The sequence below is a fragment of the Lissotriton helveticus genome, chromosome 9 (assembly GCF_964261635.1).
Source record: "Lissotriton helveticus chromosome 9, aLisHel1.1, whole genome shotgun sequence".
Classification (NCBI taxonomy): domain Eukaryota; kingdom Metazoa; phylum Chordata; class Amphibia; order Caudata; family Salamandridae; genus Lissotriton; species Lissotriton helveticus.
Genome location: NC_136070.1, coordinates 557,792,562 through 557,817,607, shown reverse-complemented (window position 1 = coordinate 557,817,607; position 25,046 = coordinate 557,792,562). Strand labels below are relative to the sequence as shown.

The window sequence follows — 25,046 nt, the reverse complement described above, 5'->3', positions numbered from 1 at the left end:
TAGCTATGCATGTCCAAAGACCAGGGGTGGGTGTGGGCCACAGACATATGGTTATAAGATCTTAGTTTATGTTGAAAAAGCAGAGAAATTCACTGAAAAAATTAAGTGAAGTGGAGATATACATTAGTAGGGTGGTAAGATTTTAACTTACTATAAAAAATCGGAAAAATACAAAGGCTAAAGCGAAGTTCTATGTAGGTCTTCTAATAGTAACAAAAAAAACCTAACGTTTAAAAACCACAAAAAAATAACTGAAATTCTCCGGTTACACATAACTGACTTAAGTATAACGTGCACCACTATGATGCATTGCTTATGGCCTCACATATTACATCTGAAATCAGTGATGGTGAAAATGATATTTGTCAGTTATATATCACTGGCAAATGTCATCGTTTTTATAATTGTTATACTTTTTTTTATTTTTAGAAGATTTACTTTTCACTCCACTTTATATATGGTCAAAAGAGGGAAACATTAACATGAATATAAACATCAGGTTTGTGACATCTGTAGATACACATACACTGCATATTCCTGCCTTCTAATGTTGGTCTCAGACGTCTACAACTTGTTTTTCTTTGCAGAAGTCTTTAGAGTCTCAAGGTATTGTGACTCCTCCTATGGATGGTATTGCGCATAGTCATCGGTTCCATTGTTAGATTATTTAATTCTGCTGTCAGATTCGGACATGTGTTGCTGAAGCACCGAGTCGAAGCTGTGTGGCGTTCGTTGTCAGGGCATTCAGTGCTTCCACTACCAGTGTACAAAACAGTCTTGTTTGCCGGTTTACGTCTTGGTCCATCGGGTCCATTGTGGGATGTTCATCAATGCTTCGATGGGGCTTCGGCCCCTTGGCCTTCCTCCTCAGCCACCCGCTTCATGAATGTGCAGACCTTAATGGGAAGGGCCACCTTTCATTATTGTCCATTGCCACTCCAAATACTCGTGACACAATCACCACTCGGTCTGCAACCTTTGCTTGTTGCCAGAGCATAATGAGACCTCCTGCTCCACCTGCCTCACGGTCTGGTCCAAGAAGACCCTCTGGTATAGCGGCGATAAACGGCTTGCTCGGAGCAAGATGGTGAAGGAGCAAGATCTTTGGTGCCGACTTTGAAGAAGAAGCAGGCGCCTCCGAATCCAGTCTTCTTTAGTCCGGACTCCAGCTCGCCTTCGGACTACGAGGGTGACGACCAGCCACCCCTACATGGGCAACGCCAGAAGACTTCAACCTTGAGTACCGTGCCCCATCACTTAACCAACCAGCTGTCCACCACCCTTCAGGGGGCCAGACATTGAGTCCTCCACCAGCACAACAGCCTTCAAGGCTGCTACTGCATCCCAGCCATTGCTGGCATCGTCACGGAGCCTCAGAGCAGACTGAATCTGACGTCCAAGCCGTCGCACAGTACTCAGACTTCCTCCGCTCCGGCAGCGCCCTTGATGCCTTTCAGTTCCTCGCACAACCTTGCCATACTGAGCCTCAACGCCCTTTGACGATGAGACTGACTTTGGAGTCGAAACAGCAGTCAACTTCGGAGCTGAAACACTCATGGAAGCCGACTAGTCCATCCAAGGCGCCTTCAACGGACTCCGAGGACCTTGATGCTCCCATTTTACAATGCCTCCAGGCGGAGTTAGACAGTAAGCAGAGAAGACTTTTCATCCACCCTCAAATAGTTAGAATTGTTGCCAAATCGCAACCGAAAGTGCATGGAAGCTTACATTCGAGGAGCATCTTTCATTGGTGTCGCCACCTCCTCCCAAGTCCAAGAAACATCAAGATAGGGGCACTTGTCGCCAGCCTTATGAACCTCCTCTGCACTTAAAGCCCCTGCCTCCCTTCTCCACTACAAGGGCTATCTCCATCAACTTCGCCTGGGGGTCCTCATATTCCTCATAGAGACAGGATAGCCCAATAGACCCTGCAGACCTATATGATGCCCTGTAGAACCTGTAGCCCTGGGATGATTCTTAGGATGATTATGGGGCCGTCCTACCGGCAACAACGACCCTGACCTCTTAACCCTCAAAGCCTTCCCCTCCAGAATGATACTACCTTGTAACGCGAGGCCATTTACAGGGCCACTGTCTTCCACAGGGTAAACTTACCATCACTGAGGAGGACGACTTCTTAGTGGAGATACTTTCTCACACTCACAGTGTTCAACCCAATACCTTCCCATGATCAAGGGCATGTTAAAATCCACCCACGAGGTGTTTACTAACCCTTTTCTGGACAGATATTAGAGGGCAGCTTCCCTTGGACTTTCTGGTTGTGCACATCACCCCAACAAGTGAATGCACAAGGTACTGGAGCTGCCCCGCCACCAGATAAGAAAAGCAAAAATTAGATGCAGTGGCAAGAGTGGCCACGCAATGTTCCACCCATTGGCGCATGGCCAACTTGATAGGCCTCTCAATGTATGACCGGGCTTAGTGGTATTAGGTGGAAGAACTACCCCAACATCTCCCAGACCAATATAGGCAAAGGGCCCAGGAGCTTGTGGCCAAGGGGCATACCATCTCTAATACCACCAGCATGTGAGCCCTGAATGTGGTCTGCACCTGGGGTATTAACTCCAGCATCCTAATCCACCAGCATGCCTGGATCTGTGTCTCTGGCTTCAAGCCAAAAGTCCAACAGCATCTGAACAACATGCCATTTGATGGCGAACACCTCTTTGGGTCTCAAGATGATCAGATGCTGGAGAAAATAAAGAAAGACCCGGACACTGTTAAACGATGGGAGCCCTGTAGACCCCATCAACGTGTGGGTCCTTTTGGTATGGCGCCAAGACCACCTCTCCGGAAGGTTCAGCCTCATACCAGAGGCGACCACTGTAGCAGTAAGCCTCCAGTGGTTATTCCAGGGTGCCTACAGGGAAACTAACTCAGAAGGCATGGGTAGAGGGGGTACGGTAAAAGGAGATACTCCCGCCAACCAGTGATTCTCTCTCCCTTCCCCACGATCACACAACACCTGTCTGCTTAAATGGGTTCCTCGCACAATGGTAGCACATTACATCCGACCAATGGATTCTGTCCATTCTGAAACACGACTACTGCCTGAAACTCGCTGTTCCACCTCCAAACAACACCACCCACTCTGCAGATACTCTCTCCCAAGCGACCACCAGCGCCTTCTCCAGGAGGAACTAAACGCGCTACCGCTCAAAGGACTATGAAGCCCGTTCCGCTGCACCGCTACGGCAAAGGGGTATATTCCCTGTACCTTCTCAGGCTCCTCAACAAGTGCGTTCTGTCAAACCATTTCCACATAGTCACGCACCATGATGTCATCCCTCTGCTGCAGCAAGGCGACTTCATGACTGCCCCACAACCTGAAGGACTCCTATTTCCTCATCACAACCCATCTTTCCCATCACTGCTACTTCAGGGTTGTGGTAAGTGGACAGAACTTTCAATTCAATGTTCTGCCTTTGGGGATAACTGCATCACCCAGGGTCGTTACCAAATGTGTGCAGTTGTAGCCGCTCCTCTTACCAGAAGCAAACATCCACGTATTTCCACTGGGTGATAAAGAGTGCCAGCAGGGAAAAGTGTTTTTCCCATACTCGGATCACCTTTGATCCCCTCCACGACCTTGGCTTCGCTATCTATGTGGGCAAATCTCACCTCCACTCCCTTCAGGTACAGCCCTTTTTAGGGGCAATCCTAAATATAGTCTCCGGGAAGGCTTATTAGAGCCCTGCAAGGGTCCAAGTCTTCCGGCACCTGCTGTCTCTTTTTCAACCAAATTGCCAGTTAACAGTCAGGGAGGTGATGCACCTCATTGGCAAGATGGCCTTCTGCATCGCTATTGTTCGCCCCTAGATGATTACACATGTGTCCATTCCAGTGGTGCCTAAGTGTTCAATGTCCACAAGTGGAGGGTCTGTCGAAGTTCTAGTGTTGATTTGGGCCAGCACCCATCTCTCTATGCAGTGGTGGAACAGCAAAAACCCATTGCAGGGCAGGCCTTTTCTAGACCCAATCCAACAGCTGATCATTACTACGGATGCCTCCATTACAGGTCGGGGTGCATCTGCTGGATATGACTGTTCAGGGTACATGGAAGCCCTTTTAGCAGTCCTTCCATAACACCACCTAAGGTTGCTGGCAGTCAAATTCACACTCAAAGCTTTTTACTGCCATTGCATCACAAAACAGTCCTGATCAGAAGAGACAACATGACTGATGTGCATTACCGTAGGAAACAGGGGTGCACACGCTCTCCCCAGCTGTCCAAGTTTGCGCAGAACATTTGCCATTGGGTGATTCACCTCAAGGTTCACCTGCTAGTGGAGTAGCTTCTGGGAGTGGACAACGAGTTTGCAGAACTGCTCAGCAGGCTGCAGTAATAAGCCCAAGAGTGGGAACTCCACTTCCTGCACCCTTCCAATGCTGGGGGTTCCCCGTTCACAGCTGCAGAAAATGCCAAATGCCCAAGCTTCACACCATGTTTCCACATCCGTAGTCCAATTACAATGCACTATGGTAGAACTGGTCAGGAATATTTGCCTATGCTTTTCTGCCTCTCCCACTTCTTACGTACATGGTCCAGAGGCTGACAGACCGCTCTCAACCTCATCCTGGTAGCTCCCACGTGGACCAGGCAGCCGTGGTTCACAACCCTGCTCAAGTTGCCAGTACTCCCACACAAGAGGCTCCCCAATAGGCGAACCATTTCACTCCGCACCAGGCTAGAGTGAGTAATCCCAACACCAGGCAGTTCAATCTAGTAATCTAGCTCTTGAGGTTTGGGTATCTCAATATGCCAGCTGAGTGCATGTCCCTTCTTAAAGAGGCTCTGAGTCAGAATACCCGAGCCTGCTATGCAGCAAAATGGAAGAGGTTTTTTCGCTATTGCCTTACCAAACAGATTGATCCCCTTAAGCCTGCAGTACAGGACATTGTCTGCTATCTTTTGCATTTACAACACTTTGGCTCACACCTCTATTTGCTTAGATTTAGCTGCAGTGGCAGCATACCTGCAGAAGAGGGAGCAGTCTTAACTTTTCAAAACCCCAGTCATTGAAGCCTTTATGGAGCGACTGAAAAGGGTTATCTCTCCTAGGTTACCTCCAGCTCCTTCCTGGAACCTGAAATAGAGTTCTCACTAGACTCATTGCCCCCCGTTTGAGCCCCTTCACTTGTGCCCTCTTCAGTTTCTATCATGGATGGTAGCATTACTGGTCACTATTACTGCTCTTTGGCAAGTCAGTGAGATTCAAGCTCTCACCCTGGAATAACCTTTATTCAAGGTTTCCGCAGACCGTTCCGGACTAACAACATTTTTTGCTAAGGTGATCTCCCCCTTCTGCCTTAACCAAACCGTTAAACTGCCTGTGTTCTTTCTGCACCCAGATTCTGTTGCAGAGAGAACTCTTCACATGCTAGATGGAAAGAGGGCCCTTGTGTACTAAATCAATAGGACAAAAGCTTTTCGCATCGCACAGCAGCTGTTTTTCGCCTACACTAAACCACACAAAAGTAAGGCTATTTCTAAAGCAGGAGTAGTGCGCTGGCTAGTCAAGTGTATTCAAACCTGCAATGCAAAAGCCAAGTGTCAACTCTCTGTTCCGCCCAGGCCCCATTCTACGTGCAGAAAAGTCACTTCTATGACTTTTCTGGGAAAAATCCCATTAGTTAACATATGTAAGGCAGATACCTGGTCCACACCACACACGTTCACTAAACACAACTGTGCGGATGTCCTAACCACCAACAGACCCAAGTGGGCTAGGCTGTACTATGTACACTTTTCCAATGTTCTGCAACATCCTATGCCTAGCCACTGCTTCCTTTATGGGGCAACTGCTTTACAGTCTTATGCAGAGCATGTGTATTTACAGCTAAACACGCCACGAACGGAAAATGTTACTTACCCTGGAAGCATCTGTTCATGGCATGCAGTGCTATAGATTCACAAGCGCCTATCCACCTTCCTCCCCAGAAGCCTTTGGCTGTTGCGAAAAAAAAAATATATATATATGTCATGGGATCAAGCCCTGGGAGCAGGGTAAAACGCGTTGTGGCGGTGGTGCGGTCGAAATAAACAACTTTTAGCACATACCGTTGGGTCTGCATTCGTTCTTGGTGACGGCAAGCAGAGGAGTGTTGGATATATCTATATATATATATATATATATCCTCTACTTTCATTACTTTTCATGCACACTTTGGCGTGGTCATCTTCCATCACTTTAATGCGCAATACCATTCATAGGAAGAGTCACGATATCTCATAACTCAAAAGACTTCTTTGAAGAAAAACAAGTTGTACACCTCCAAGCCCAACGCTGGATGTATGATGTTACAACGGATGCTTTTACCACGCATGCTGTTACAACGCATACCATTACAACGCATAGCGCTTTGGGGTGCTGGATAGTGAATAGTTTAATTTACTATTCCAACTCCAGTCCCCGTGGACACTAGGGAAGGTGTTGGATAGTAAATTAAATCTATTCCCTATCCTAGAGCGCCCCCCAGCGCAATGCGTTGTAATGGTTTTCGTTGTAAAACCTGCGTTGTAATAGCACTGCGTGGTAAAAGTTGCATTGTAAAGGATGTTTCCCCCAACGCTAGATGGCAGGAGTATGTTGAGCATGTGAATCTACAGCACTACAGGCCACAATCAGATGCCTACAAGGTAAGTAACATTTTACTTTGAAATGATTAAATGGTCTATTTGAAGGAATTGATTTAAAATGAATTTATTTAAATTAAGTATAATTAAAATATAAATATTTAGAGTAATTCAAGAGGCATTTTTACATCGTTAATGGATTTGATTATTAAAAAATGTATATCGATGTATAATATATATATATATATATATATATGTGTGTGTGTAGATTATTATAATACATACATATGCTAAAAATAATACCAGCAAATATGCAAAGTAAAATTCCACTGATGTAACTTAACCCAATACAGAGATACTCCTGATGCAAAGACCGTTCTTGAATCATTCCAGACAAAAACAATTGTGATTTAACAACTGACATTCCTTTATCACAAAAGTTGTAAAGTAGCATACTCTTAATGAGCATGTCATTTTAGTTTATTATTTATGGATCACTATTATCTATATCGTTTACACCAAGCGTTTTACTAGTGTTGAAGGAGATGATACAATAAATGCAAGAAAAGCTAATTAAGGGCCAGATGTAGGTAATCCAAATTTACCAATTCTAAAATACTGAATTCTACCGATTCTGTATTTTAGAATCGGTAAATGCTATGTAGGAAAAAATTCTGTAAGTATTACCGAATCTGTACGATCCGGTATTTACCGAATCGGTATTTACCGATTCGGTAATTCCCATTCATTCCTGTGGGCCCATAGGAATGAACACAGGGGAACACATTCAAGGGTGGCAGGGTGTCACTTTGACACCCTGTTGCACCCCTGAATAGTGCATGGGTGCACATGTGGCACACATACATGCCCTAAGGGCATGTATGTCTGCCACATGGCACTGTTATAAATTGCAAAGAATTGCTTTTTTTAGGGTTTTCTATATTTACCACCAACTTGTAGTTGGTGGTAAATAACGAATCCTGAAATGGGAAAAGCACTCATTTGAGTGCTCCCTACATTAAGGATTCGGTAATTAACCAAATCGGTATTTTAAGAATTCGGTAATTTACAGATTCCTTAAATTACCGATTCGGTAAATTACTGAATCCTTAAATTAGGCCCCTACATCTCAGATGCCTAATACCGGTCGGTAACGGCCGAAATTCGGTCATTTCGGCCGTTACCGACTGGTATTGGGCTACCTACATCTGGCCCTAAGAGTAGTAATTAAAGAAAGATAAAAAATAACTACCACAATAATTAACCATGAAGAAAATGGTAGCATCTATGACTTTACCAGTATTTAAGGAGATGGTATAATAAATTCAAGTAAAGCTAACTAAGAGTAGTAATGAAAGAAAGATAAAATAACTACCACAATATTTAACCATGAAGAAAATGGTAGCATCTATGACTTTACCAGTATTTAAGGAGATGGTATAATAAATGCAAGAAAATCTCACTAAGAGTAGTAATTAAAGAAAGAGACAAAATAGGTACCCAAAAAATTAACCATGAGGAAAAGTTGGTAGCTTATATGAGTGTGCCTAGCCCTGTGGCCTCATGGGATCCACATCTACTGCTTCATTCTTGCCGTATGCTCGAAATAAATGAACGTTTTTCGTTTCTGGCTTAATGCCTCGTGATTGCAGGATTCTTAATACTGTCCAGGGACTTGACATATTCTGGGTTCTTAATGATTATTGTGTTTGCTGTATTTATTGAGACCAACAGTTCCTTCCTCTTCTGTAATAATGGTGATATATGAAAGAAACCCTCTCCTGAAAGTTTTGGATGAAGGGAACTTGACATGTTTGTCGCATCTTGTTGGCCTGTTGCTGCTTTGCCAATCTCCAAAGACGGCTTTGATTAACTTTACCCATAAATTATGGATTAGCAAAGATTTGGTCTATAATTCCTTGAAGTGACATTACATTATAGAGGGAGACAGAGAGCGATGCGACTCATGTTCCATTCTCTACGACTACACATTCCCACTCGTCGGTGGAGATGATCTTCGAGTTATTCACAGAGGCCGTTCCCTGCCCTCAAACCAGGATAGAAGGCTAGAGTCTGCCCACCTGCCCTTTAGAGCGACAGTAAAGCAGTACTTGTGAGACTACAGGCTGTGAAGCAGATTCAATAGAAAGGTTAGTCTTCACTATTGCACTGCCCATAAATACTAGGGGTGGGGGGAACTCACGGAGTTACAAGAAAACTCTGCATGATTTCACAGAGTTCTGTGAACAGGCGGAATTAAACAAGTTGCACTGCTCGTGCTGATTTTTAGTGCTGGGAGCTCGTTCCGCACTGAAAAATCAGCGCCATGTAGTGCACCCGAGGGCGCTACTTTTCGAGTTGATTCTGCTGCCGCTCGAGTAGATTTTCTACTCAAGCGGCAGCTTTCTGACCGCAAACGGTTGCCACCACCTGCATTGGATGAAATCTCTCCAGGTGACCTCCTAGCTACTGAAAATCGCACTAGGGCACGCCAATACTGGCTCACTAACATACCGCTGGTGAGCCGCGCACAAGAAATAAACGTTGCCACGCGGAATTTGGCCTGAACGACGCTTAAACGATTAACGCGAAGTGGACGAAAGTCTGCCAACCCTCCAGTGGAGCAGAATTTATCACCCATCCCTGATAAATACCACAAACTCACCTGTCCCTTTGCCAGTTGGGTGTTAACTTTTAGAGTACCTACAAACCTGCACCAGGATGCATTATGTGAACGTGGGTACCTGCTGCAAGAAGGGGTTACCATAGGCTTCAGGTGAGAAACTCCCGAGGAACCTCTGGACCCATTCTGTTGTAGATGTAGCAGCATTTATCCGTTTCCATTGTGAGGTGAATAAAGAAGTAAAAAAAGGATATGCCATACTGAAACAGGCTGGCATCCCCAAAATGTAAATGTGAGCCTTGAATAACCGATCCAGAGATCACCTTAATTAATGTGAATAACCAGGTTCAAGAATCCTGAATTCTTAAGTGAGGATATATAGCCTATTGTTTTTCATTGTAAATATATGGTTTGTGTTAATAATATCCGCTTTCTGACCGTTCAATATCTTGAGATGAAAGCACTAGCTCTTACAGTCGATGCAGTTCCTGCATGCTCTCTGTTTTTGCCTTTGCTCACAGGTACTGTTGTGGTCTATTCTCATGTGTGTGTTGTAAACATTCGAGACCTTTTGAACAGTTCAGTGGAGCCGCTTTTGATCATTTGAGACACCCTGTAATTTTGGAGAAACTGCATAATTTTATTAGCGTCAAACATGGTTGGTTCTTAATTTGTAAGACATGAAAAATAAAACATTGACTTTGCTGCTAGTAACTATGAAAAAAACAGATAGTGTGAATGTTTTTAACCTGAATGTATAAGTAAAAGTAATGCAATTAGTCTGGGTATTGACATTTTTCTTCCATTTTCTGGCAGAGGGGGAGCAAACGCCAACTCCTAAGGACTTTGCTGTTCATGGAAGCATCGACACTCCTGCCAAGCCACCTTCTCCGGAAGCCTTGGTGTGTAGCAGCTCCAGTAGCCAACCGTCCTCCATCATTGTGGACAACACAAGTGGTAAAGACAGCGTTAAAGCAGCCTCTTGGAACTTCTGTTTCGGCAAGACGAGGGGACGGGGCAGTGGCCGTGGACGCGGCCGGGGCCGGGGCCGTGGCCGTGGCCGAGGCAGAGGCCGTGGCCGTGGTCGAGGCGGGAGCAGAGACCGAAGCCTGGGACGGGACCAGGGCAACTATTACCAGGACCAATGGCGGCTGGAGTACATGATGGATTACAGCAGCGGAAAGAATGGGCTGGTGTGCATGGTGTGTGGATGTTCAATGCCGACATTAAAACTCAGTACCATCAAAATGCATATTCAGCAGAAGCACCCAGACACCACTTACCTGAGCGACCAGGAGAAGGCAGTCATCATGGAAGAGTGGGCCCATAGGATAGCTGAGGATAATTCCAGCAGCAGCATGGCGAATGCAGACACGGTTCCAGCAACTAAGAACGACAACAAAATGTGTGTGGAGATTTCTGGTAATGTGTTTGGTTTTACTTTAACTTGCTGTTTGGAAGTGCAGGCTCGATCCGTCGAAGTCTAACTTGTGTGAAAGAAATAGATCTTAATATACACACTTTATAAAAAAAGGTACCGCTAGTAACATTACTATTCAAGGGTCTATACAAGGGTCATGCATTCAGAAGACAAAACTTTGTAAACTGTTTTACAAAATCTATGGGAAGGAATATGCTACTCCACATCCTGACCTCGATGTGTACTTATGATATGATAGGATACATTCTTGTAAAACGTGCAACGTCTTCAGGCTGCAAGTATTCTGGAAGGTCTTAAGTTAGAAAGCCCTTACTAATTTACAATCAGTCAAGTTTTTTTAAAGCCCTTTTAAAGAGAAACTGAGAATTCGGCATATTTAAAAAAAAATTTTTTTTAAAGCAGCGGAAGACATGCAGGATGTTGCTTAACAATGCAAAAGAGTTTGGAGATTGGGAGAATCAAGGTCATTAAAATGGTATCTGGTAACTGGTAAGCTATTGTCATCATGCTTACAGTTTATACTCGAATGGCACAACATTACACTGTCAACAAAGACCCTTAGTTCCATTTTAGTTTCCTTTTATCAGAGGATTGCTACTTCCCTTATTTTGCAAAGGGAAGAATGGAGGTGCTAAATAAGACTATCGAAATAAGGGTTTTGAGCCCATCATCGTCGTTTTATGATTAGATGTTGGTGTAAAAATGAATGTTTAATCAAATATAATCATATTTCCATTTGACAGCCAAGTCACTGCAACTTATGCAAGACGTACTGAGTCAGCCTTCCCCGTGGTAGAACAAGTCTAGGGATTAATCTAAACCAGGATCAGTTGTTTTTCGTAATATACTTTTGTGCAAGAGGCTGCTGTATGATTTTAATTACCCTTAAAAGCATGAGGCCTATCAGTTACTATGGGGACGCTATGGAGGAATGTCAAGATCACAGGCTAAACAGAAATACAGTGATAAAATATTGTTTGCAAATCAACAGGAAAGTGATGAGATTAATAATGATTGTAATTTGTAATTCAGCTTGCCCTCTGAGAACTGTCAGAGGCCAAAAAAGTCTTGTCCAGATTACCTTCTTCAAGAAAACAATGTATTTTGTTCTGAGATGTTGTCCGACAGAAGCCCATTATTGCCTAGCAACATGAGAGAAATGGAGATTGGCTTGTTTCCCCAGATCGGGTTGAAAAATACCCACTCTGAACAAAGGGCAGAGCTAGAAAACGTCTTATTTATTAGTAGAAATAGTTTTGGGGAGGCTGTCTTACAGAACAAAAAGTAGGAACGTGTGGGCATCCATGTTCACCCTGGCCAGCCTGCAGGTGAACCACACAGTAAACCCATGGATTCACATTTTGCTGTGAAAATTGCACGCACAGTATACACTCGCCCACTTGCCACCACCTTGCCACTTACACATGTTCCACACAGGGGCGGCTGGTACCCTTTGAAAGTGATGGGGCGAGTGAAGTGCCCCCCCCCCCAGTTTGCTAAAAAACAAAATTACCCCCTTCCTCCAAAATCCCAAAGTAAATCACGCCTCCCTCCAAAAGTAAAAAAAAAAACAAACACTAGAATAGCATTTTAAATAAATAGTACTTACCAATGCGGCACGTCCTCCGCCGTTCTTGGTGTTCCAATTCTGAATCTGCAGTCAAGTTCCCCTAACCAGTCCGGAAGCTGCTCTCATGATCTTAACCAGCATGAGAGATGCTCCTGGGTTAGAGGGAGCGGGCTGGTGGACGCTCCTTGTAGATCTGTGTTTGAAGCTCTCCACTCAGCTGTCTTAGACAGCTGGGTAGAGATCAAAGTGCACATGTCACTTTGGCTGCTCCAAGACAGCCGGCCAAAGTGACATGCTCACTTTGGAGCATCCAGCCAGACAATGCTCCTACCTTGTCAGCAGAGGACACGCCCCTTATGTCTCTGGTCCAGGGGTTTGCTGACTGCTGCTATGCGCACGTCGGAAGAATAAAATGGCAATAAAATCTTTTCATTGCCATTTTATTTTTCCTGCACGTCTGCTAGCAGGCAGGGGTCGACACTCATCTGCCCTCATGCAGAGACAGCCACTGTTCCATGTGTGACAGTTGACAAGAGCCTGGGCTGGGCTTTACAATGTTGATTTGGCATGCAACATCTTTACAGGGTTAGAGGTAAAAATGCCTGCGCCCATGGACTAGAATAGTGCTGGCACCTCCTGATGCCAGTCACCTGATAGCCAGGAATGAGAGGGATGTAGCCACCCTCACTCAGTGTGAGGGTCAACTTTTGGGGGGGGGGGTCACCCAGTCAGATCCTAGTGGGACTGCTGGAACTTAAAGCATATCGGGAAATACTTCTAATGTATTAAAAGATTGTGAAGTTCTCTGGAGTTAAAATATAGGGAAAGCTAGAGAAAATTGACGGAGCAGGGAGTCCGATCACTTCCAAGCCACTCACTGGACCTTCTTCCCAACAAGAACAGGTTGGTTAATGTTACATTGTCGGTAAATGCCACTAGTGTGGCATCCTAGTGGTCATGGACTGTCCCTTTCTGAAGACCTTCACTGTTCCCAGCGGTCTGTGTAGTCTAGTGGCACACAGGGTGAGGTTCGTTTTTGGAGTATAGACGATACCTAGGCAGGTGAACACTGCGAATCTGCAATCCATATTGGTGTAATGAAGGAGGGAGGACCCTTTGGTGTCTGGGGTGACAAGATGTGGTTCTATGAGTGGGAGGATCGCAGATGGTTAGTTACTCTTTAGAATTGGTAGGCAACTGAATGTGCAGTAAGAGCGCGTTTTGTGGAGTCAGGGTAAGGTAGGCCGAAGGTGCAAAAGATTAATGTGACCTTTATTCTGACCACATGTTGCGAATGTGAAGACCTTGGGCAAGCGACAGATGCAGAGCCAGGAAGGGGGAAGGTAATATGTAAATTAAATTCGATTTTTCATTATGTAATATTGGTACATTTCCTAGTTTATAATGACGTGAATGATCTCTTCTTTAATACAATGTAGTTCAGACATCCTTTCAGCCTTTCCATCTATTTCTTAAACACAGCTTTTAAATAACCCATTGTCTTCTTAACAGATATACATGTCAAACTCTTGTTCTAATCTGGAACAATATTCCCCTCTGGTGTGGCTCAAATGTCTAAATTTACAGCTAGACTACTCCGATGTGGCCTAATAGGACACTTTACCCCGCACACTTTTGCTCCGAGTGCTATTACCCCGCAGTTTTTACACCGCAAAATCTTTTACAATACAGGGCTTTACAACGCAATCCATTACAACGCATTCCCCATTACAAAACAATTTACTATTTAACTCCACTGGGGCGTTACCTTGGGGAATGCTTTGTAATAGTTTGCGGTATAAAGCCCAGCGTTGTAAAAGATTTTGAAGTTTAAAAAAAGCAGGGTAATCGCATGCAGAGTAACGCTTGCGGGGTAAAGGATGTTTCTCGATGTGGCCACCACAGCATAGACAATCCATGCACATCCATTCATATTATCCATTCACATATCTGCATGCTCTTTTGGGAATGTTCTACATCAAACAGTCTCCTCCCACATATTTATTTATTTATAAAGTTTTATATAGCGCATACAAGATCCAGCGGGATATCAGAGCGCTTTTAACTGCAACATGTTCTTCGCATGATCAACATCATTTCTTGGGTCAATATGTCATGTGTCCTTTTTTGCATAATAGTGTAGCACGCCCACAAAATGGCCCTTTACCTTTTTACCATTTTGAGCCGTACAGTGTCGCAGATTGTAGTCAGGATATTGTCATACATTTCCTTATGTGTTTGAGCTTCCTTTTCACAATTCACTATATGTCTAGATTTGCTTCTGGCGCTCTTTGTTGAAATGCCCCTTGCACCCATTAATTGTGCTACTTCTATCCCCTGTTGAACAAGTCGTAGAATTTGCATGGTCCTCAATCAGGGGACTCGTAAGCTCGCTACTCACCCGTTATTACGACACTAGTCCCACCAGTCTCTTTCCTGTCATCGGACTGCATTCTCATACAATTAATACCCATTTTTCTGAACTTTGTCTTAGCTACATTGGAACACTAATACCCTCAAATCTGAGTTCCTGAATTACTTGGATGCAATACTTCCCTCCAGTTACTACGAATTGTATTCTTCAAAATGTGGCATAACATGCAGATATTGTTCTTTTCATTACTAAAATCTACACATCTTAGAATTTAAGGGGCTTTCCCTGCATTATGCCTGAGCAGTTTTGACCTGTCGACTGTAGTTCATGTTCTTTCCCTGCATTATACTTCAGCTGTTTTGACCTGTCTAAGTGTAGTGAATGGGCTTTTCCTGCCTTATACTTCAGCCGTTTTGACCTGTCTAAGTGTAGTGAATGGGCTTTTCCTGCATTATACTTCAGCTGTTTTGACCTGTCTAAGTGTAGTGAATGGGCTTTTCCTGCATTATACTTCAGCTGTTTTGACCTGTCTAAGTGTAGTGAATGTTCCTTCCCTGCATTATACTTCAGCTGTTTTGACGAAGTGCAGTTAATGTTCTTTCACTGCATTTACTTCAGTTGTTTTGACCTGTCGAAGTGTAGTTAATGAGCTTTCCCCGCATTATACTTGTTGAAGTGTACCTGGTGGTCGTTGTGGGGGGAATGGAGGTTATTGCATCAGGTTCTCAGATCATCTTTTTTATTAAATACTGAACATGTTCATAAATGATATGTGGCATCAATGAAGAGAACCACCACTATTAGTCTCTCACTTTGGTGCTGTACTTTAATGCATGGATACCATTAATTTTTTCCTAAAACTGTGAAAACAGTATTGACTTTATTGTCAAAAATCTGATCCATTTGTTTCAGCGCATAAACGTACACATGAAACTGAGCTTGCAGTTTCTCCAACTGTTGCAAAGATTTAAATTTGCGTAAGCTGTCAGTACCCGGACAATATAAAAGCTACTCTGTATGGACTATCTTTCCACCAATCAGTGTGGTACAGACTTACTGTGGAAACCTTCTAGTCTCAAACGGTCTGATGTACAAAGCTCTTTACGATTGCGTACCCTGAGATTCACACAAATTTAAGGGGTAACAACCTCAAAAGGGCTTTTCTTTATGTAAAGAAACCCCTTAATGAGTCGGAAAATCCTTTCTGATTGGTAAAATGGCTTTTGTAAACCTCTTCCAATTCTCAAATAGGAGAGGGTGTGCAAGGGGCATCTCTCTCCTTTTTCCGATTCGGAAAAGAAGGTGTACGTTTACAACTATGACGATTGCGAACCGTTGATGATTTACCGGCCCCCAAGTTGTGGTGGTTACTGATTCAGAAAGGGGAAGGGCTCCTCTTAGGACTCTTTCCCCTTTGGGAATCATGTTGGCAGCCTCAAGCTGGAGCAGGCATTGTACAAGGGGACAATATCCTGCTCCCCATGAAGTTCCCTAAAACAGAATTGTTTTTTAAAGCTGCACTAGTTCCTATTAAAACCAGCATTGGCATAGCCAATAGGGTCTCTCCTTTGGGACCTTATAAGTGTTTAGCCATGCAACAGTTGATGTTGCCTCTGACAACTTCTGGCGCCAGAACTCACTAAAGTCACAGAAAAAGGGCTAACAGGCGGGTAAAGAAATGCTGACAAGAGCAGCTCAGGGTGGGAGGTTTGTTTTTACCGATTCATTTACCAGAAGAAAAAAAAAAGTTCCCATTTGGGCCCAGCCTTTCCAAAAACGGGCACGTGACGTTACCACACAGTGAATCAGGGGCTGAGACGTGGTTACAGTTTAAACCTGTTAGTTCCAACCAGGAAACAGCAAAGAAGCCCCTCAAGTCCCCCTTTGTTCCTAAAACAGTTATCAAAAGCCCCCCCTGCCCCCACCCAAACCCACTGAACCGCCGCCCCCACAAAGCACTTTTTCCAATTATACTTTCTTGTCCTTTTCACTGATCCCTGCCCTGTGAATGACATGCGAGCACCCGCTTGATATATGTAAAACAGTGGTCCCTGGGGTTTAACATATAGAATTTGAAATACGGTTAATGCTGCAAAGGATAAAAAAAATAAACCACACGAGTAAACAAAAAAAACTAAAACCGCTTCGTAGCCTAGCAAGAATATGGTTTTAATAATCTGAGGTTCATGAACAGATATCTGAAAAAACTGCAGAAAAAGCGAATTCGTAGAAAAAGGTTGAGGGAACACGAAGCTGCCGAGTGTCTTTTCACTCACCAACACGTGACCCCGAGCTGCCTGCTACCCCCGCAATGCATGACTGGGGGCTCTTTGTATATAGCTACTAGTTTAGCCACCTAAAGGACCTCTCAAAGATCGCAGCCACAGGGGTCATGTTGGAAAAGAAGGCTTACAGTACAACGTGAAAAGAGACACTACAAGTCCCAGAATGCACCGTTCTCATGGCCCAATAGCTAGGACCGAACAAAGGAGTCGCCGGGCTCGAGGTATCTTGATAGCAAAGAGATCTGCACTTGTGCACAGACAGGGAAATGGCAGACTGGGGGAGGGGTGCAGACACTATGCACATATACTGGACCATTCTAGAAATGCACAATAAATAACTATAGAAAATGGAAGTTAATAGGGTAAAGGTGCGGCATGCAACATGGCTAAAATAATAGTTATTTTCAAGCCCACAAGTACTGCTTAGAAACATGCTGCTAAAGCGCGCCGCAAACAGAACAAATGGGAAAAAAACTCTCTCAGGGTAGCCCGCAGGTTAACAAGTGGGAGGGGTGGGGGGGGAGTGCTGCCGAGAGTACACACAGCGTTTCCCTTGCGGGAGTGAGCAGGGGCACCATCTGTTTGCAAGTTAATTACAAACAGATGTTGCCAAAGCTCGCTCCCGCAAGGGAATCGCCAAACGTGCACGCGTTGCCATTGAAAGCAATGTAATGCGTGCACATTTTTGGCTCGATGCCTAGAGGTCTCCACCTAAGCAGCTCATGCGCACTGCCGGTACCTAAAATCATGACCTGCTTTTCTTTTGTTTAAAAAAAAAAACATTTTGGAATGCAGTCATAGGGATGGTGGTCTGCTGTGCCTAGCAGGCCACCATTCTTGTAATTGGAGCCAATAACAGAGTTCGCAAATTGTAATCTGTTTAATCAATATTAAGTAGGCAGGTCATTTTGTGAACCTCTGTGATTCGGTATTTTGTCAGCTGACTTATTAGTACACAGGTCAGTTAATAAAATTGTATATATTTCCCAAAAGTTAGTTGTGCATATTGCAACCACGTTTTGTGACTGGTATAAAGGTAAATTAGGCCAAATGTTCCTACCACGTTTCCTCTACACATACATACAGGTCTTTCATGCAGCAGAAACAGTTCTGGTAATGGTTAAATCTTCTGCATATTCCACAAATGCCATAGGTATATTAAACACCCCTTTGCTTCATAGGTGATGGCCATGTCATTCCTGCATACAGAACCATGCAGTAAAATTTACTCCATAAATGTAACTCCTGGCTGCCAGCACAACGGTCAAGCAAATGCTGCCACTCTGTTGTGCCTCTTAACAGCCACCAAACAAATCCGCCGGCTCCCTGCTTGTTCTGTATTGGAAGTTTCATATGCATGTAAGACAACTTACTCCCTTCTGTTTCAACTCTTGTTTGAGTGCACATAACTATTCCAGGTCACATGATGTGTTTGTGTTTATTTTACACACTTATTGCTTAATTTGACTTATAAGCACCATGTGGTTAGAATAGGCTATACGGCCTCACTCTTTATTGCATTAGCGAAGTCACCCTGAAATCTTTGGAACCATATCACAATGGACAAGGGCCGTACCATCATGAGGTTATCTGTTTGTTCAAATATTTAGTGCCTCCACTTTGTCTAAAACTAAAGCTGTTTGCAGAATTCTGCAAGATGATCAAGATGTGAATGCAAACTAAAATATACCATGTCATGCAAGTGAGCTAATAAAATGCTGATCACCTCGGAAATGGGTGTAAAACATTAAGGTATTTCTTTTTAATAGGCAAACTGTAACTTGACAGGGCAAGACTTTGCTTTACTTGACTGTTTCTGTACATCATGCTAAGAATGAAAATATTCTTTCAGTCCTTTAAAGTCCTACAATGAATTTCCAGAAAATGACACTTTATGAAGAACATCAAAAACAAAGTGATGGATGGATTGCTTAAATTAATCTCCACCGCTAGCAATCGCTTGGGCCACATCCCAAGCCATCGTTTTTTGCCCACCATGCCACCTCAGTTGGGACCCAGCAATATGGAAATCCGTCTTGACCCTGCTCCAGAGGGAACAGCCCAGCCCTAACTGCCAAGCCAGGTCTCCCTGAACTAAAACACAAGCAACCCAGGACTGGTTTCGCCCTTATTAGGGCTCATCAGCGACGTATAGCTAGGGTCCAGTGGCACAGTGGACAGGGGACCCACATCTGGTCAAACCCATCACAATTAGGGCATCAAAAACAAACTGATGGGCGAAATGCTTGAATTAATCCCAGCCACTGGCAATCCGCTCTGTGTTGCAACCTGATCAGTTATTTTTTGCCCACTGTGCCACCTGAGTTTGGACCCAGTCATATGCAAATCAGTGTTGACCCTGTCCAGTGGGAACAGTCCAGCCTGAACTTCCAAGCCAGATCCTCCCTGCACTGGAACACAAGCAACCCTAGGCCTGTTTCATCTTATTAGAGCTCATCAGCCAGTTATAGCTTGGTTCCAGTGGCACAGTGAGCACTGGAGGCACGTTTTGCTCAGGACAATGTGCCTCATTTGGACCAAGCTGTACCTGAAATTCCCAATCTAAAATGTTTACATTGCGAGAGATGGATCTTGTTTGCTGGGGTGGACGCAGCGAAGAGACTTAGTTATACAATAAGATCAAATTCACCCTGATCACGTTTTAGGAGCATACTTCCAGGAAAACATGTTCGAATGATGTTTGAGAAGAAAAGTTTGCTGGGTTTTTTAAGAATAAGTTGGGGTTGCTAAAGGGGTTTGCTCACAAGATCATTTTGAAAGGAGGAGTGATTTCCAAGTGCAGAAACCCAGTTGTGTGCCCTTGGTGATGAGAGAGTCTTTGCAAAAGGAATTCCAGATATTGTGCGAAGAGGATATTATCGAGGGAATGGAGTCATCTGAGTGGTTGGCTTTGTGGTTTTGACACAAAATGTTAATGGGGATTTAAGGTTGTGTGTGGACCGTTTTTTGGACCACAATAGGGCAATTTGGTTGGACAGACATTCTATGCCGAACATTGAGCTGATGACAATCAAGAGCACTTAGTTTTTCTTCACTTTAGATTTGTTGTTGGCATATCATTAAATCTCTTTTCAGTCTGACTCCAGACCTCTCACATCATTCCTTACTGCAAAAGGAGCTTATCAATTCAAGCGCATCCCTTGAGGATTAGCATCGGCTTCAATTGTTTTACAAAGGGCAGTGCATCAACTTTTCAAAGGAATGAGGAATGTGACTTCTATCCAGGTTGATATTTTGTTGTTCCGTGAAAATAAAGAAACCCATAATAGAGGCCTGGACACTGTGTAAGATATTTTGCAAAGAATTTGATTGACTATCCGGTTGAACAAACGTAAAATTGATGTGAAAGGCGTTGAATATCTTGGGAATTGGCTGGATGAAAGTTAAAGTTAGTGAGGGAATTTGAGGATGCCCATTCGCCCAAATGAAAGGGGATCAACTACGATCGTTTTGGGGGTTTGCAGAATATTATTCTTGCTTTATTCCAGAGTTCGTAAGCAAAACAAAGTTTTTGCATAAGTTTGTTAAAAAATGCAAAATTCGAGTGGTGTACCCAGTGTAAGAAATAATTTACATATCTGACGAGGAGCATTGCTGCGTTGAGGCCTTTTGATAGGCATGATCAAAGCATCATCTGGACAGATGCCAGTAGTGTGGATTTGGGTGCTGTGGTAATGCAATACTGGGATGGTGAAGAGGAATCTTGAGAGATGCAGAACTATCATTTCCCACCATTGTGAGGGAAGCATTGGTATGTTGGTCCGGTGTGAAGCTCTTTAAAAAGTTTGTATGGGGTACTGAGTTTTTTATTCAGACGGACCATCGTCCCCTTGTGGACATTTTCACGAACTAGGGAACTAACCAAGCTCCTTCCAAGATTCTGCAAAGGGTTTTGTAAATGGAGTATTGTTATAAGATGGAATCTGTTCTAGGCAAGAAAAACATTGTGGCTGATTGTGTGTATCAGTTACCAGAGAAAGGGCTTGAAGAATGCTTGGATGGTGCAGAGGAGTGGCATTTAGGCAAATGTAAGCATGATCACTGTAGGATATAGATCACATGATGAATGGGTTCAAGCTGAAAAGGAAGATAAGGTGGTGGGGGCCTGGCCTGCGGACCATAACAGCAGCGGTGTAACCATTGAGCTCTGACAGGCGACTGCCGCCATGAGACAATTTCTCCTGACATAGCCTGACCGGGCAGACCGCAGATCTGTCCAGGCGGTGGCAGGCGTGCCCTATTTGGGACATGGCACCAGGGCCACTGAATAGGAGGTAAAGGCTGGTGAGCAACACTCCTCCAGCGCAAGCCCTGCATTTAACATGGCGCCCTGAAGGAGCTGTGTGCGGCGCGGGCGGAGGCTCTCTCCAAGTGCCACATTGCAAACAGTGAGAGAAGGCTGCGGCAGAGGTGCCGCAGCAGGGAGAATCCCTGCACGCATCGCATTGCCCTGCACCCGTGCCGAGGAGACGGTAAGGCCTAAGGACCCCAGGGGAGATTATCTACCCACCACAGTGCTCTGACTGGGGCAAGATTGAAGGTGTTCTCGCCTGTAGATCCACTGAGGTTAGAGGTGAGCATTCAGCCCTCTGTTGACACGATGGGACCCATGAATATATTAACGATGATGGAGTGCTTACATCTACATCTGTTATTCAGTGCCAAGATACTCTCGGGTGAACGTGCGTGTTACAAAAACACACAATATGTTACATGCCAATGAGGCACTACAGTGAGGCCCAGGAGGCCCTGGGGAATAGCACCACATAGCCACAGCTCCTGAAAAGGAGCGGCAGGAGAGGAGGGAGTTACCCTAACTGGGTTCTTCTTTTGTGTGGTGTGAGTCATATATGGACCCCAGACCGCCCTGGCTCTTGAAAGGCAATGACTTCTGGTTATTCCCCCTAACGACGAAGAAGAGGAGCTGTGGGAGGTGGATTACCAGCGCCAAAAAGGCCTTGGAACAGGCCCTGACATCTGCATTGTTGATCGTCCTGAGGGGAACTAGTATGATTGAGGGGTGCTCATGCCCAGGGAGCAGTGGTAGCAGGGTCTATGTGCTTTGAAGCCCAAGGTTCAAACCACAGCCCAAAGGTGGCGGCCCTGTTAATTTCTCCCCCATAAAAAGTGACAAGGTCCCCTGGGTCTTGGCCTACGTGGCTACTGGAGTGAACGATTTCTGGACCGGTGGGAGCCTCTCTGCCCCTCTGGTTGGGAAGTAGAAACACACAATGGTGCAAAATAAACCTGTGGAACCACCTAAGGGGGTGGACGCATCCAGAACACTGGGGGCGTTGGCGCAATAAATACCACCAACAGGGGTGAAAGCACTGGAATCCCACAGGGTAATTATCCTAGCAGCTATTAAGGACACTAAAGAGGTGTTAGAAAGATTGAGACAGTAGCCCATGATGTGAACCTTCTCAGGTACGATCATAAGAAAGTGGTAGACAGAGTGGCGGAAACGGACTCTACACTTGCCCAGACTTGGCCCACGGTGTTGGATCATGGAGATCATGTCTCACAGCTTAAAAAAGAATTTGCCCTGGTACGAGCGGAAATTGACGATGCAGAGGGCTGGGCTGGAGAAACAATGTTAAAGTGGTGTCTCCTGGTGGGGGCGAGGGCCCATCGTTGGAACTGTACTTAGAGGACTGGCTTGCTGCTGGGGTTCTTGAGGTGAAGCCCTGTAAATGGTTCACAGTAGAGAGGGTGAACTGGGTGCCGGGCCTTCTGCCACAGCCAGAACATCCCCCTAGGTGGTGGCATGACTATTAAATTACAGAGATGCTCCTCTACAGAGGGCTGGATGCATGAGCCTTGGGAGCTGGAGGGGGCCTCTGTCACGCTGTATCCGGATTATACCACAGTGGTGGAGAAACTGAGAGAAATGTTCCTAGCAGTTAAGCGGCACCTGAGGACCCTGGTTAGTCAATTTGCGTTGTATTACCCTGCAAGACTCTGGGTCAAGCTAGACGGTGAAAAGTACGTCTTCTCAACCCTAGGTTTAGTCTGTGACTGGCTGGAGCGTCAAGGATGTCTGCCCCTGCCGGGAGACCATGGAGATCACCCCACGGCAGGATGGAGTGAAGAGAAAAGGTGCCATAAGTTGCGGAAGAAATTGTCCCAGAGACTATCCAAGGATCAGACTGAGATCGAAAGGGCAAAAATAGGGGGGAGGCCTTACAACGACGAACCACCATGCACAGGGGCACAAGATGGGATGTTCTCCGGGATAAGGGGGAAGACACGGACGAGGACAAATCTGAATCTGGGGCCTCTGGATGAGAGACACCGCCATCTGTGGTGATGCCAATGACCTCTGGATGTAATTTGACCACCTCCATAGACACATATTGATTGAGTGGGGGGCTGCCTTCTTCCTGCCTGCATCCGATAACTAGCCAAGGGGAAAATGTCCAGCTTTGAAGATGTTCTTTAGAAGCCTCACTGTCCATGCCTTGCCACCACAGACTCTGGACCTTTGTCGAATGAAGAAGATAATACAAGTTGGGGGGGGGTGCGAACGACGTACCATGAGTTTATGGGGTGGCCATTTACAAGACCGGAACACGGAAAGATAGGGTAGGGTGGGAGTTGGGGGGAGTATGTTATGCTTTGTAAAGGTAAATAGTTTGACACGAATGTTAACAGTAACTAAAGCGCCCACAAAATATTCCCCTGATGTGGTGTTTTTATAAGAAACTCATATGAAGGGATATCATGCACCACCATTGGGGAGCGAGAGATAGAGGGTGGTTGAACACGCATGGTTTACCACAGCATCTAGAGGGGTGACGATACTGCTTAAAAATTCCATCCCGATTGTGATGACAAAGAAGGGATGGATACCTAGGTTCGCTATGTGGTGATTCTAAGAAAACGGGAGATAGAACATTTTGCGTTAATACTTTGCCTCACTGGGTCTACAGATTGAAACCCTGAGGGCAGTAAGTAACATACTGGCATTGGTCCCACTGGTAATGGGGGAGGGACTTTAATAAGATTATAGACCCAGAGATGGATCAGACTTATTTTAGATCAGTACAGCCAACCCATGGAAGGGAACTGTGGAACTTTATCAGAGCCCTAGGTATGGAGGATGTCTGGCTCTCCCTGCATGAACGGGAGAAGAGATTTTCCTATTATTCAGGTGTGCATGATATGCACTCCTGCATAGATTGTGTATTTACGCCTGCCCTGACTATATCTAGATTTACAGAGGCTACCTTCCAAACAAGGGTAATATCAGACCACTCCCTATTGGAAGTGAAAATACATACCCTACGACCAAGCAGGAGTGAATGGCATTTGGTAGCTTTGCGTCTGTCCTCATCGACTGAGGTAAAGAGACTTCCAGAGATAACAGAACGGTACTTCCTAGTAAATGCAAATACAGTTAGCAATGCAGCCACCCTTTTGGAGGCCTATAAGGCTACTGTAAGGGGGCAAATAACCTCTAGGGAGGTAGTGAGTATACAGAAGCTGGAGCGTGAAGGCTTGGAACTAGAGAGGGAGATACAGCTCCTGTAAGACTCAGGAGTTGAGTGAAATCAGATATTTCTAAGGAAAAGGGAAGAATATTGACTGGTGGTGATTAACAAGGTTAAACAGAATAGTCTGGCCCTATAAAGGCAACTGTATGATGTGGCATCTAACGAAGGCAAACTCTTGGCATGGCTTGCAACGGGAGACGCTGCTAGATCACATATCACTGAGTTTATAGATCCAACGGGAGAGAGAATACGAGGTAGTGACAGCATAGCAGAGGCCATAGCAGTATCTATGAGTAGGTTCTGTGAGATAGAGCACAAAGGAGAAAGGTAGGAGGTGAGTAAATTTGTTAGGGACTGCCCTTGCAGATGACTGTATATGGTATTGGGGATGGAGCTAGATGAAGATTTAATGGAGTGGGAGGAGAGGCTGGTAATCTTGCAAATACAATCCAGGAAGGCGCCAGAGCAGAATGGCCTCCTTGTAGAGTGCTTGCACTGCGTATCAACAAAACTGGTACCCCACCCCACTCCACAAGATGTACATCGAATCATATGTGCAGAGCAAACTCCCACGAGATTACAGAATGGCAACAGTGATACCGGTTCTAAGACCAGGGAGGCCCCCAGATGCATGAAAC

At 44.9% G+C, this 25,046-nt stretch overlaps 1 protein-coding gene across 1 annotated transcript in view; it reads left to right on the top strand.

Annotated features, from left to right (window-relative positions):
• The window catches only part of ZFTA (zinc finger translocation associated), a 130,520-nt gene that overhangs the window by 100,426 nt on the left and 5,048 nt on the right, over positions 1-25,046 (top strand). Inside the window, exon 5 of the mRNA XM_078660455.1 lies at positions 10,038-10,643. Within this exon, the coding sequence (XP_078516581.1) occupies positions 10,038-10,643 (606 nt within the window). The remainder of the gene's footprint in view (positions 1-10,037; positions 10,644-25,046) is intronic.